Raw genomic sequence first — 12,043 nt, forward strand, 5'->3', positions numbered from 1 at the left:
TGCCCGATCCAAGGAACAAGTGAGGTTGGGTAATGCGGCTGCTTTGAAGGCGGCCGAAGAGTTGCAAGCCGAGAAGGCCGCGCATGGCGAGAGCCGAGACAAGATGGACAAGATGGCTATAGAATTAAAAGCCGGCGCCGACCGTTGTCGGGTTCTTGAAAAGGAAAACCAAGCGAAGGCATCGGACCTTGAGAAGGCTGCTGCGACGAGAAAAGACCTCTGCTCTGCTATGAGGGCAAAGAAGGAGGAGCTGCGGGAAGCCGGGGATATTGTAGCTGGGAAATCCTTTATGTTGCGGAGGAAATTCGGAGATCCACGGTATGCCCCTCTGGATCGGCTGTGGAGTTCGGAGGATGTGTATATGGATTTGGCAGCGAGCGCTGCCGATGCGGCCAAGTACTTCCAGGGTCAGACGGACCGTGAAGTAGACCAGCTGTTTTGGAGACAATTCCATTCTCCCGAGCGTCCACTTTCATTGACTGACCAATTAGCCGAATGGGCCGAACTAAATAGGTTGTCCGGACTCTCCATTAGGTCTGTTGTGGATCAGCTATGGCCGGAAAGGTCAAAACCGAACAACTATTTCAGCTTGGTGCAGCAGTTCCTTGACGTGGTGCCGTGCATTAATGCGATGAAGAGGTCGGCGTGCATAGAGGGCGCACGGATGGCCTTTGCCCGTGTTAAGGCATACTGGGCGGAGATGGATGCTACCAATGTTGCAGCGCGGGATTCGGCTATAGGTCGAAAGGCTGCTGAGCACTACTTTGAAGAAGTTCTTGAGGGTGCCCGTTTGATAGAGACCCAGTGCTCAAAAAATATTATGTTTGAGTGATATGTAATCTCATTGTAAGCGAAATGCTTTTATAAATTTTTATAAGGCTATGTTTATACTTTTGCCTGAAAGTAATATGATGCCTCCTGGGCGGCCGTTTATGTATACATGTGTATAACCTGAAAGATTGCAGTCGTCGGCTTCAACCCCCACGCATATAATGCGGAGGTGCTCGCAAAAACACGCACTCACACTTAACCCAACGTCTTGGTCCTATTAAGGAGGTGATAGCGGAGCGAGCGAGGCAACCGAACTATAATGCTTTAGCACTTTCACTTAGCCATAGGAGTTTGACAGTGGGGCTACTAGATAGCCCCTGGTGGCTCCGCACTCTCCCGGTTCCGGGGTGCGTACATGCCTGGCCGGAAAACGGCCCTTCGTTAAGGCAGGGGAATTCTAACATTCCCACAGGTCATCGAGTGGTTGACCAGTCTCACGCTATATCATGACAGTCAGTTTTCGGCTTTCTCTACTGAGGTGCTCGTCCGGATGAACTAGGGCACAATCGCAGTAGTTCTCCTGGTGCTACCTTAGCCGGTAAAGCGGAACGTAAGGCACCAAAACACAGGAGCCGGGCAAACCCAACATTTGACCAAAGACAATGATTCAGAGCTGATGCACATAGGGCCAAACTCGCGACGCCGAACACTCCCTAAGGTATTAGGTCTTTGTGGTATAAACCGGGCCTAAATAATGGCCTTTGTAAGAAGCCCCTTGTGTCCAGGTACGTGCATTGTTCTGGCATGGCCACATGCCAAGATGTTAGCATCCTTCTCAACGGTGGATATGTATCAACAAGAGACAGTAAAAAAGGTTTACGCAGGGTCTTAATCTAAAAAGAATCCTTGGAGCGGGTCCCTGCTGCACGTCTGCGCCTGTGTCTCCGTTGTGCCATATCCTGGACGGGTGTAGCACGATGATCGTCTGTAAAAGAGAGGAAGTTAAGTGAAAAAGTTGTCGTGCAAAAAGATAGTTTTTAAAGAAACCATGTATAATTCAAGATGATAAGAAATTGCCACTTGTCTGCGCATGTTGAGCCCCTTGTATTGACAAATAGGGGTGTGACCACTTATTCGGTATAAATAGCGGCACCGGACTTGATTAGTTGTGTCTGAGGTCTTGATGACCTATTTGGATGCTTTCACTGGTCCGGGCGCCTTTAGTGTGCGGCTGCCATGGCAGCCGCACTCTCTTCGGCACGCAGAGATCGCTTGATATTTCCGTTCACTGAAATGATGCCACGTGGACCGGGCATCTTGAGTGTGAGGGAGGCATAGTGTGGTATTGCATTAAAGCGAGCGAAAGCTTCGCGTCCGAGCAGTGCTTGATAGCCACTTTGAAACAGAGCGATGTGGAAGGTTAAATGCTCGTGACGGAAGTTATCGTGGGAGCCGAATATAACCTGTAGTAGGAGGGAGCCCGTACAACGAGCCCCTGGGCCTGGCGTTACTCCTTTAAAGGTAGTATTGCTATGGCGAATTTGTGTTGGGTCTAACCCCATCCCGTGGATTGCATCCTGATATATTAGGTTTAGGATGTTGCCGCCGTCCATCAAGACTCATGTGAAGTGATATCCGCCAATTACTGGGTCTAATACCAGGGCAGCCCATCCTGCGTGTCGGATACTTGCTGAGTAATCGCGATGATCGAAAGTGATCGGTTGAGACGACCAGTGGCAGGACTTTGCGGTGACAGGCACTTGGGTATATTTTCCTAGGAGTGCCGTGTTGTTTTTTCCCTTGATCACGTGTAACACGTTTACTGTTTTGACTTATGGTGGAAATTTCTTTTGTTCCGTCGTGTCTTTCTTGGGAGGCTCGTCCTCGTCTTCACTTGGTGTATCCTCCCCCTTATGTACGGCGTTGAGCTTGCCGGACTGCTTGAAGACCCAACATTCTCTGTGGGTATGATTAGCAGGTTTACCAGGGGTACTATGGATCTGACATACTTGGTCCAGAATTTTGTTGAGGCTGGACAGTTCATCCCTGGTGCCTTTAGGGGGCGGCTTTTGACCTGGCCGAGAGCTTTTGAATCCGGCATTTACTGCCGTGCCCTTCGTGCTGTCTTCTTTATTCCGGCGTTTGTTATTGTTGTTGCGCCGTGATTTCCCGTTTTCATCTCTAACTTCAGATGTACCAGGGTCGTTGGTGCTGCATCTGGCTAGCCAGCTGTCCTCACCCGCGCAAAAGGGGTCATGAGGTTCGTTAATGCGGCCATCGTTCTCGGCTTATTTTGGCCGAGATGTCTGGCGAGCCATTCGCCACAGACGCTATGCTTGAAAGCTGCCAAGGCTTCGGCGTCCGGACAGTCGACAATCTGGTTCTTTTTAGTAAGAAACCTGTTCCAAAGCTTTCGGGCTGACTCTCCGGGCTGTTGAGTTATATGACTCAAACCGTCCGCATCCGGAGGTCGGACATAAGTCCCTTGAAAATTTGCCCGAAAGGCGTCTTCGAGCTCTTCCCAACTTCCAATGGAGCTTTCGGGGAGGCCTTTGAGCCAGTGACGAGCTGGCCCTTTGAGCTTGAGGGGTAGGTACTTGATGGCGTGGAGATCATCTCCTCGAGCCATATGGATATGAAGGATGTAGTCCTCAATCCAGACCCCAGGGTCTGTTGTTCCGCCGTATGCCTCTATGTTTACGGGCTTGAATCCCTCTGGAAATTCATGGTCCAGCACCTCATCGGTGAAACATAGGGGGTGTGCGGCACCCCTGTAGCTGGGTGTACCGCGTTGTTCGTATGTTTGTTGTGTTGCATTGTATGCTAGGGCGCGCTTGCGTGGTCCATAGATGGATCTTGTTGCATCGTCCTTTGGGTGCGAGCCCTCGCATGGGTCGCGTGTTGTATTGTGAGCGGCGTTGTATACCGCTCTGTGTTGGTAGAGGGGTCGTCTATCCGACCAGGTGGCTGCTTTGATATTTGGTTGTGGGGGGTCTGAGGCCTCCTCATCGAATTCGGGTAGCAGCTTCCGCTTTGGGTAGCTCTTGGAGGGGCGATTGTCGCCGTACCTTGCTGCTATGTTGAGTATTTTACTCCATCTGATTTGGAGTGTGTCTTGCGCGGCCTTGAGCCTTTGCTTCTGCTTTTTCAGACTCCTCGCGGTGGCAACAAGCCTTTTACGGGCAGTCTGCTGCTCCGGGTGCCTGTCCGGCGTAATGTCGTCCGGACCATTATCCTTGATAGGATTTGTTTGTTCGGTCTGATTATCCGGATTGCCGTTGTCCGACAGCGGTTCGCCCTGCTCCAGCGCTAGGTCTGTGTGATCGCTATTTTTGTCGAGGCGGGATTTGGGGCGGCGCTTGCGTCGCCGCTTTGACTGCTTTTCGAGGGAACAAGCCTTCGGTGCATCCTTCCGCTCCTCGTCGTCATCTTTTGGTGCGTCCATCATGTATACGTCATATGACGATGTGGCGTTCTAGGGCCCAATAGGCGCTGGTTCTTCATCGTCTCCTTCATCGGCGTCCATACCGTCGATGTCTTCGGAGTCGAAGTCGAGCATGTCGGTTAAATCGTCGACATTGGCTACAAAGTGGGTGGTGGGTGGGCTTTGAATTTCTTCATCGTCCGTATCCCAATCTCGCTGACCGTAGTCCGGCCAGGGCTCTCATGATAAAGAGAGAGACTTTAGTGATTTCATAATATCGCCAAAGGGCAAGTGCTGAAAGATGTCCGCGGCAGTAAACTCCATGATCGGCGCCCAATCGGATTCGATCGGCAGAGGCGCGAAGGGTTCGGAGTCCGGAGAGGAGTCCGGCTCCTTGGAGTCACGAGTCTCGCAGAGTGCGGGGCTGGTGTTCGGCTCGATCGCCGTTGGGATCGCAGCCCCCGAGGCGGCGTCCAACCACCCATCCTCGATCGGCGTAGTTGGCTCTGAATTAAGGGTCAAAGCCGATGCGGGTGCGACCTCCAGGGCACTGTTCGGCGGCAGAACTAGATCATGCTCATCGTGACAGTGCGGCGCGCTCGGCAGTGGCTCGAATCCGTCGAAGATCAAGTCCCCGCGGATGTCAGCCGTGTAGTTTAAACTTCCAAATCTGACCTGACGGCCAGGGGCATAGCTTTCGATCTGCTCCAGATGGCCAAGTGAATTGGCCCGCAGTGCGAAGCCGCCGAAGACGAAGATCTGTCCGGGGAGGAAGGTCTCACCCTGGACTGCATCGCCATTGATGATCGTAGGAGCCATCAAGCCTGACGGCGACGACACAGAGAAACTCTCAATGAAAGCACCAATGTCGGTGTCAAAACCGGCGGATCTTGGGTAGGGGGTCCCGAACTGTGCGTCTAGGCCGGATGGTAACAGGAGGCAAGGGACATGAAGTTTTACCCAGGTTCGGGCCCTCTCGATGGAGGTAAAACCCTACGTCCTGCTTGATTAATATTGATGATATGGGTAGTACAAGAGTAGATCTACCACGAGATCGGAGAGGCTAAACCCTAGAAGCTAGCCTATAGTCTGATTGTTGTTGCGTATGTTGTCCTATGGACTAAAACCCTCCAGTTTATATAGACACCGGAGAGGGTTAGGGTTACACAAAGTCGGTTACAATGGTAGGAGATCTGCATATCCATATTGCCAAGCTTGCCTTCCACGCCAAGGAAAGTCCCTTCCGGACACGGGATGAAGTCTTCAATCTTGTATCTTCATAGTCCAGGAGTCCGGCTGAAGGTATAGTCCGGCCATCCGGACACCCCTAATCCAGGACTCCCTCAGTCATCGCAGGTCATTTCAAAGGATACCAAGTTGATCACATTGACCGCCAGCTCAATGAGGCAACAGATGCGTTGTCTCGCCTGGGATCTCATTGCAAGCCCGTTCCACCAAAAAATTTCCTGGATGTTTTGCATAACTCGTCGGTCAAACTACCAACGGAGGAAGACGTTGCTATTCCTGTCCCAGAGGCAGCTCTTGTTGCATCTTTCCCCACGACACCATATTGGACAATACCTTACCTGGCTTATCTTACTTGTGGCGAGCTCCCTGAAGAGGAAATCATCGCCTGTCAGATTATTAGGAGGTCTAAGTCTATGACTTTAGTCAATGGCGAGTTACACAAGAGAAGTATTACAAGTGTTTTTCAGCATTGTGTTTCTCTTGTGGAAGGCCATGAGATTCTCAATGAAATTCATTCTGGCAATTGTGGTCATGATGCCGGCTCAAGGTCTCTGGTCGTGAAGGCTTTTCGACATGGATTTTACTGGCTAACATCTCATGCAGATGTAGAGGTCATAGTTCGCAGATGTCATGGATGTCATAAATTTGCACGTCAGGCTCATGTGCCGGCTCAAGAACTTCAGATGATCCATGCATGGGAGCTACTGGCGGGAAGGAGACTAGATCGAGACATCCCATGCTAATCCTTCGCAACCTAGACCACTAAGGCAATAAAGGGTACCAGATCTCCCTTTGGTCAGCCCGAGCGAAACAAACAGAGAAGGATCCAGATAAGGGGTAAAGAAAGGTCCTAACATCGATCAACGATGAGTGAAAGGAACAAGAAACCCTAAGGTGTCAAAAAAAGGAGATGAGGTTTGGTAGGAGAACCCTATTTGGTTGTGACAAAGTGTCGACCCTTCATATGGAGAGGAGTGACCGAGCGACAGAATAGGTCAAACCATTAGCTAGCACAACGACAGGTTTACGTTTTTTCTATCGGTTTTGGGGACCTTCTAGAAGGTTCTTGAACATGGATTTTAATGTCAGGTTTATTTTTAACTGTTTTTCTAGTTTTTTTGGTTTTCTATTTATCATTTTTTATTTTCATGAATTCTCAATTTGCAAAAAATGTTTGAAATATTTTAAAAAAATTGAAATTAAAAAAGTTTATGTTTTTTCATTTTTTGGAATTTCAATCTTTTGTTCCAAATTTTACCCACAAATATTCAAATTTTGTTCATAAAAATGCTCAGGAATTTAATTTTTTGTTCATGCTTTCAAAAACACTTTCTGTTTAAAAAAGTGTTTAGAACTTCAAATTTTGTTCACTTTTTCCAAAAAGTGGTCAAAATCTTCAATTTCTGTTCACAATTTCTTACTTTATTCGCCTTTTGGAATTTCAATTTTTATTCATGTTTTTCAAAAAGTGTACTTTTGAAAATGTTCAGAATTTCAAAATTTTGTTCCCAGGAGGTCCCGTTTGGTGGGACTTGCAATGGAATTTCCTTTGCTGAGTGGGCTAACTTTTGGTTACGTGTGTGTAACGCAACCATCTATGGGATGGGCCTAAAGAACGACGGTTTTTGGCCCAAAGCACACTAGTGTCGCTCTGGCGTTAGTCGCGTCCAAATCCTTACGCTGCCGTCAGCCCTAGCCGTTTCCCCCCACCTCACGAGCTCTCACCACCCACGAACAAATCCCTCGCAGCCGTCCGATCCTCCGCCACGTCATGGATCCGCGTGCCTGTTCTTGTACCCAACGACCAGGATCTGCGCTGGCCCATCCGCCCAAACCTAGAGGCCTCTCGGCCCTCTTGTTCTTCCCCGCCGGCTACAAATCGCCCAAAATTTCCCCTGAATTTTCCACAACCACAACACCAACTTAAACCAGAGGAGAAATTTTCTCGCGAGAGTTCGTGTGTAGTAGAAGAGTGGAGGAGATGAAGCCGGCGGTTGAAGGCGACGAGCGTGCGGCGGAGATCGCCCGCATCAAGGCCGCCGCGGCCGCCGCCAAAAAGTCGGCGGAAGAGGTGGTGGATGTGGATGATGAGGGTGAGGACGACGAGGGAGATGAAGAGGAGGAGGCGGTTGATGGCGACGACGACGACGACGAAGTCGACGACGATGGGGAAGATGACGATGACGAGGGGGTGAAGGGTGAGGAAAAGGGGTCGGCGCCGCAGCAGGTGGTCGACATCTCCGATGAGGACGACGACGGCGGCGACGAAGAGGAGGGTGGTGACGATGACGACGACGACGACGACGACGATGATGACGAGGAGGACGACGACGAAGTCGACGAGGAGGAGGAGCCTGAGGTATAAATTTCTCATCGTCTTGTAATTTTGTTGGCATCTAAAATATGTGCCATCTCAGTACTTTCGGTTACGTTTACTCTATGAACATATACTTCGTTATGCTAGAGAAATTCCAGATCTGTCTTCAGATCTTGTTGATACATGCTTTCCTCAAAGAAACCGGATTTCTCGTGGCTGTCGATTAATATTTTTAGATCTGTAAAAAGTAAGTATGACAGTTGCATCTGGCTAGTTAGATAGATTTAGAAATTGGGATTTTTTTTCTTTTGCTCAACCTGCAGGCTTTTCTGCTCTGTGTTCGTTTAGATCTTGTCGACTGTACTCTGCTATACCGTTCAACCTTTACCTGTCCTTCCATTGTGTGGTAGTTGACATTCAATTGGCATATCCACCGGCCGTCCGTTGTTGTGTGGTCTGCAGTGTAGCCCATCAGATCAGAACCACGTCCCTTTTCCGAGAATAGTCAAGGACAAAGTATATGTCCCTTCGATATACTTGCTATATTTAGTTGTTAAAAGAAAAAAAAATCCTTGTTTAGGGATGGTTTTCCATCTGAGCTGTTAACCTATAGGCCACACAATAGAGATGGGGCTATGATATGCCATCTATGAATTATCTTACTGTACTAGATCTGCCTTGCGGTCTTCCAAGGTATCTTGTCTGCAGGAAATCTCACTATTTCCAACTCAGATCCAAAGCCACCTAGATATGCACCCAATTTGGTGCAGATCTGTCAGATTTGATAGTAGGCCTAGTTCTTGTTTCTCACTCAGATCCAAATACACCTATATATGCGAATTATTTAGTGTAGATCTGTCAGATTTGGTAGTAGGCCTTCTTTCTGGCGCTGTTCCATGTGTGCTTGGAGATGAGGATCATCAGAGGCTGTTTCTGAGGATGTGCCTAGAGCTTGTCCTGTGTTGCACATTGACTGATTTGCCTATCTGATCCAAAGCACTAGTCAAACACTTCCATTTTCATTTCTTTTATTTTGCTGAGGAGGTGATGAATATCAGAGGCTGTTTCTGAGGATGAGCCTAGAGCTCTTCCTATGTTGCAAAATAACTGATTTGCCTATCTGATCCAAAGCACTAGTGAAACACTTTCATTTCATTTTCTTTATTTGGCTGAGGAGATGATGAACATCAGAGGCTGTTTCTGAGGATGAGCCTAGAGCTCTTCATATGCTGCAAAATAACTGATTTACCTATCTGATCCAAAGCACTAGTCAAACACTTTCTATTTTCTATTTTTATTTTGCCAAGGAGATGATGAATTTCAGAGGCTGTTTCTGAGGTTGAGCCCAGAGCTCTACTATGTTGCAAAATAACTGATTTGCCTATCTGATCCAACTTACTATTCAAACACTTTCATTTTCTTTTCTTTATTTTGCTGAGGAGATGATGAATATCAGAGGCTGTTTCTGAGGATGAGCTCAGAGCTCTACCTATGTTGCAAAAGTACTGATTTGCCTATCTGATCCAAATTACCATTCAAATACTTTATATTTTCTCTTCTATTTTGCCTAGGAGATGATGAATATCAGAGGCTGTTTCTGAGGATGAGCCTAGAGCTCTCCATGTGTTGCAAAATTACTGATTTGCCTATCTGATCCAAAGCACTACTAGGTAGAATTTTTTTGGGCTACTGGTGAGAAGCTGTATGTAGGCTATGCTTGCTATCTTGGCTGTTGTGTCAATTTGTTTTACCTTCATTGGGGAAATGATGATTAATTCTTCAGATATGTCCTAAATGGGCTTTTAAAAGAATGGTGACAAATTGCACGTCAGTCTGATCCCCTATGGTTTTTTACTAATTTGTTAGTAGTATCCACTTTTATTTGGGAAATGATGATTATTTCATCTCAGATGTCCTTTATGGATAATTCAGAATGATGAGAAATTGCACGTCAGTCTGATCCCAAACTCTAGTTAAACTGTTACTAATTTATATTGATCTGTCACTAGTTGATTTATGTTGATTGTCCACCAAATAATTGGTTTGCCCTTCTCAACTGTGATGAACATTCCTATAATAGTCAACTAGCATCGTTGTGATCAGTCAAACTAATTTGGACCCCCTTGCACTGTTGTTTGTGGCAGGAGGAGCTAGGAACTGAATATCTGGTGCAGCCGCTTGGCCGTGCTGAAGACGAAGAGCATTCCAGTGACTTTGAGCCAGAAGAAAATGGTGATGGTGCTGAGGACGAGGAGATTGAGGATGATGATGCTGAGGATGGTGAGGATTCTGTCAAGGCGCAATCCTCTTCGAAGAGGAAGAGGTCTGGCGCGGAGGATGAAGATGATGATGACGGTGATGATGATGGTGATGATGATGAGAAGCCTCCATCAAAGCGATAGTCAATTTGTTCTTGCTGATCTGGTATCTTTTCTGCTTGGGCCAAGAAGGAAAATAATCCTCACGGAGAGGGTTGTTGGTAAATGCTGTAGCTTTAGGACATCTGTGGTAGGTGTAGCAGCTCGAACTTGAGTCTACCCATGTTAGTTGTTAGTGCATACTGCTGATGTTGATTAACAGCCTCGGGGAACTTCTGTATGAGCATTAGATATGGGGCTTGTTATATGCTTGTGTAGCTTCTGATTAAAACCTGTGGAATGTGGATGCTCTGTTCTGAATCTTGTTTTCATGATATTTCTCTTGAACTAGCTTGCTGTTATTTTACTGTTGTCTCTGCTCTGACCTACAGTTCTCTTGGTACTATTTTTGTTTGAGCGCTTAGAAAACATTTGCTGCTATTGGCACTTACACATTCTTTGGATTCCCTCAACAAGCCTGATAACATTAAATTAATTCTATCACAGTGCCATTGCTCGCTTAGTGTCATGGCTGTTAGCTCTGGCTTCATGATTTCGTAATCCCGTTCTGCTTGCTACTCTACCACTATTGCAGGCGTTCAACCAAAGTACTCGTTCTGCTCTTGTATATTGGAGATTCGAGAGCTCGGGGTACACAGATAAAATAAATGGATGTTAATTAGGACGCAAAATGGCCAGACAGGGGGCCGGTACTGTCGAAGCGTCCGGCATGTTCATGTAGAGTTCACGAGTGCACTGGAGGAATCCACAGAAATTCTTCTACAGTCGCAAAAGGCAATCCTTCGTCCTTTGTTTCAATCGCGATTGTCACCAGGCCGTCTGCTAGATGCAGTCGTGGCGGCTGGGGTGTTTGAAAAAATGCGAGCATCAATCTCAAATCTAGGATTTGAATTTTGGTGGACTGAAAATATCACTGCCCTCTTAACTATTTAATCATATGTTGATTCGTAGGAGATATAGATTTAGTAGTTTACAATTGTCGAAACAAAAAACTTACAACAAGAAAATTGTGTGGAATGGTGAGGGGAAGCCACTCAAAGGAAATTTCAAACGGCCTATCGTAAAGACCCAAACATGAACATGAAATTGAAGAATTACAGTAAGCGAAACTAGTAACCGATCGTGGGAGTGGAATCACAACATCGACGTGCATTGTTTTTGTGTAGAGCTTATCACGAATCAAAGCACAGTTATGTAGATTGGAAGGAATTGGATGAAGGAGTAAGGAGCTTATCACAAATCGAAGCACCGACTCATGAGCGGCAGCTACATTGTTCCCTCGGTTCGTAGTGTTGCCGCACATAGTCTACATCCCCACCCCTGCACACCGCCACCGTGCTTCTAGGCGACCAATGTGGCCCTTCAAGCTACCTCGAGTTCCATGGAAAACACCTCCTTATTTTTCCAATACACGCTCCTCGCTAGCGTCATTGTCTCTTCACAGACTAGTTCATCTACTTGGAGAACCATGGGAAACGTCATCATCTTCTACCCACATGGCATTTTGCACCACAACTGTTTCAGAGGCCTCTTCTGCTAGTCCCTCGAACATGGTGTAAATTCATGATGGTCCCCATCTACGCACACTTGGTACTAACAAGTAACAACACCGATGCGTGCCTTTGTCCCGACATGTCCACGGGTCTAGCAAACCTGTTTGGACGCACCAACTTTTATAGCTTCGACAACATCATCTTTGGCATCGACACCGTCACACACAAATTCATTCAATTGACTGTGATGTGCGCCAGCCCAGAGATCATATCTCACGGCACACATTCACTTGATAACAGGAATACCAAACCAACATATATTACAGGTACAAGACCAAAGTGTTTCAACACCGCACTTTTGAGAAGGTTCTAAGAGTGAAGAAGCACAAGGTAGCTCCCCAACGCAGTCTGG

General features: G+C 47.3%; 1 protein-coding gene and 7 non-coding genes across 8 annotated transcripts; all 8 read left to right on the plus strand.

Moving 5' to 3' along the window:
* Positions 1–7,278: 7,278 nt before the first annotated feature.
* Positions 7,279–10,484, plus strand: LOC125545155 (uncharacterized). Its single transcript, XM_048709032.2, has 2 exons — positions 7,279–7,802; positions 9,905–10,484. The coding sequence occupies exons 1-2, from the start codon at positions 7,425–7,427 to the stop codon at positions 10,160–10,162; spliced, it is 636 nt and encodes a 211-aa protein (XP_048564989.1). The 5' UTR covers positions 7,279–7,424; the 3' UTR covers positions 10,163–10,484.
* Positions 8,663–8,757, plus strand: LOC125549746 (small nucleolar RNA Z119). Its single transcript, XR_007301468.1, has one exon. It is a non-coding gene; the product is annotated as a small nucleolar RNA Z119 (small nucleolar RNA).
* On the plus strand, positions 8,792–8,891 carry LOC147980575 (small nucleolar RNA Z119). The gene has a single exon (XR_015600063.1). It is a non-coding gene; the product is annotated as a small nucleolar RNA Z119 (small nucleolar RNA).
* LOC125549745 (small nucleolar RNA Z119) lies at positions 8,924–9,024 on the plus strand. The gene has a single exon (XR_007301467.1). It is a non-coding gene; the product is annotated as a small nucleolar RNA Z119 (small nucleolar RNA).
* On the plus strand, positions 9,190–9,289 carry LOC125549742 (small nucleolar RNA Z119). The gene has a single exon (XR_007301465.2). It is a non-coding gene; the product is annotated as a small nucleolar RNA Z119 (small nucleolar RNA).
* LOC125549741 (small nucleolar RNA Z119) lies at positions 9,327–9,421 on the plus strand. Its single transcript, XR_007301464.1, has one exon. It is a non-coding gene; the product is annotated as a small nucleolar RNA Z119 (small nucleolar RNA).
* On the plus strand, positions 9,517–9,604 carry LOC125549723 (small nucleolar RNA Z122). Its single transcript, XR_007301449.1, has one exon. It is a non-coding gene; the product is annotated as a small nucleolar RNA Z122 (small nucleolar RNA).
* LOC125549721 (small nucleolar RNA Z122) lies at positions 9,642–9,727 on the plus strand. Its single transcript, XR_007301448.1, has one exon. It is a non-coding gene; the product is annotated as a small nucleolar RNA Z122 (small nucleolar RNA).
* Positions 10,485–12,043: the final 1,559 nt, after the last annotated feature.

Source organism: Triticum urartu, chromosome 3A (assembly GCF_056163025.1).
Source record: "Triticum urartu cultivar PI428250 chromosome 3A, HENAU_Tu73, whole genome shotgun sequence".
NCBI lineage: Eukaryota > Viridiplantae > Streptophyta > Magnoliopsida > Poales > Poaceae > Triticum > Triticum urartu.

Coding starts and splice junctions, on each gene's coding strand:
- LOC125545155 (XM_048709032.2), top strand. CDS start 7,425: ATGAAGCCGGCGGTTGAAGGCGACGAGCGTGCGGCGGAGATCGCCCGC. Junction 7,803..9,904: donor ACGAGGAGGAGGAGCCTGAG/GTATAAATTTCT, acceptor TGTTTGTGGCAG/GAGGAGCTAGGAACTGAATA.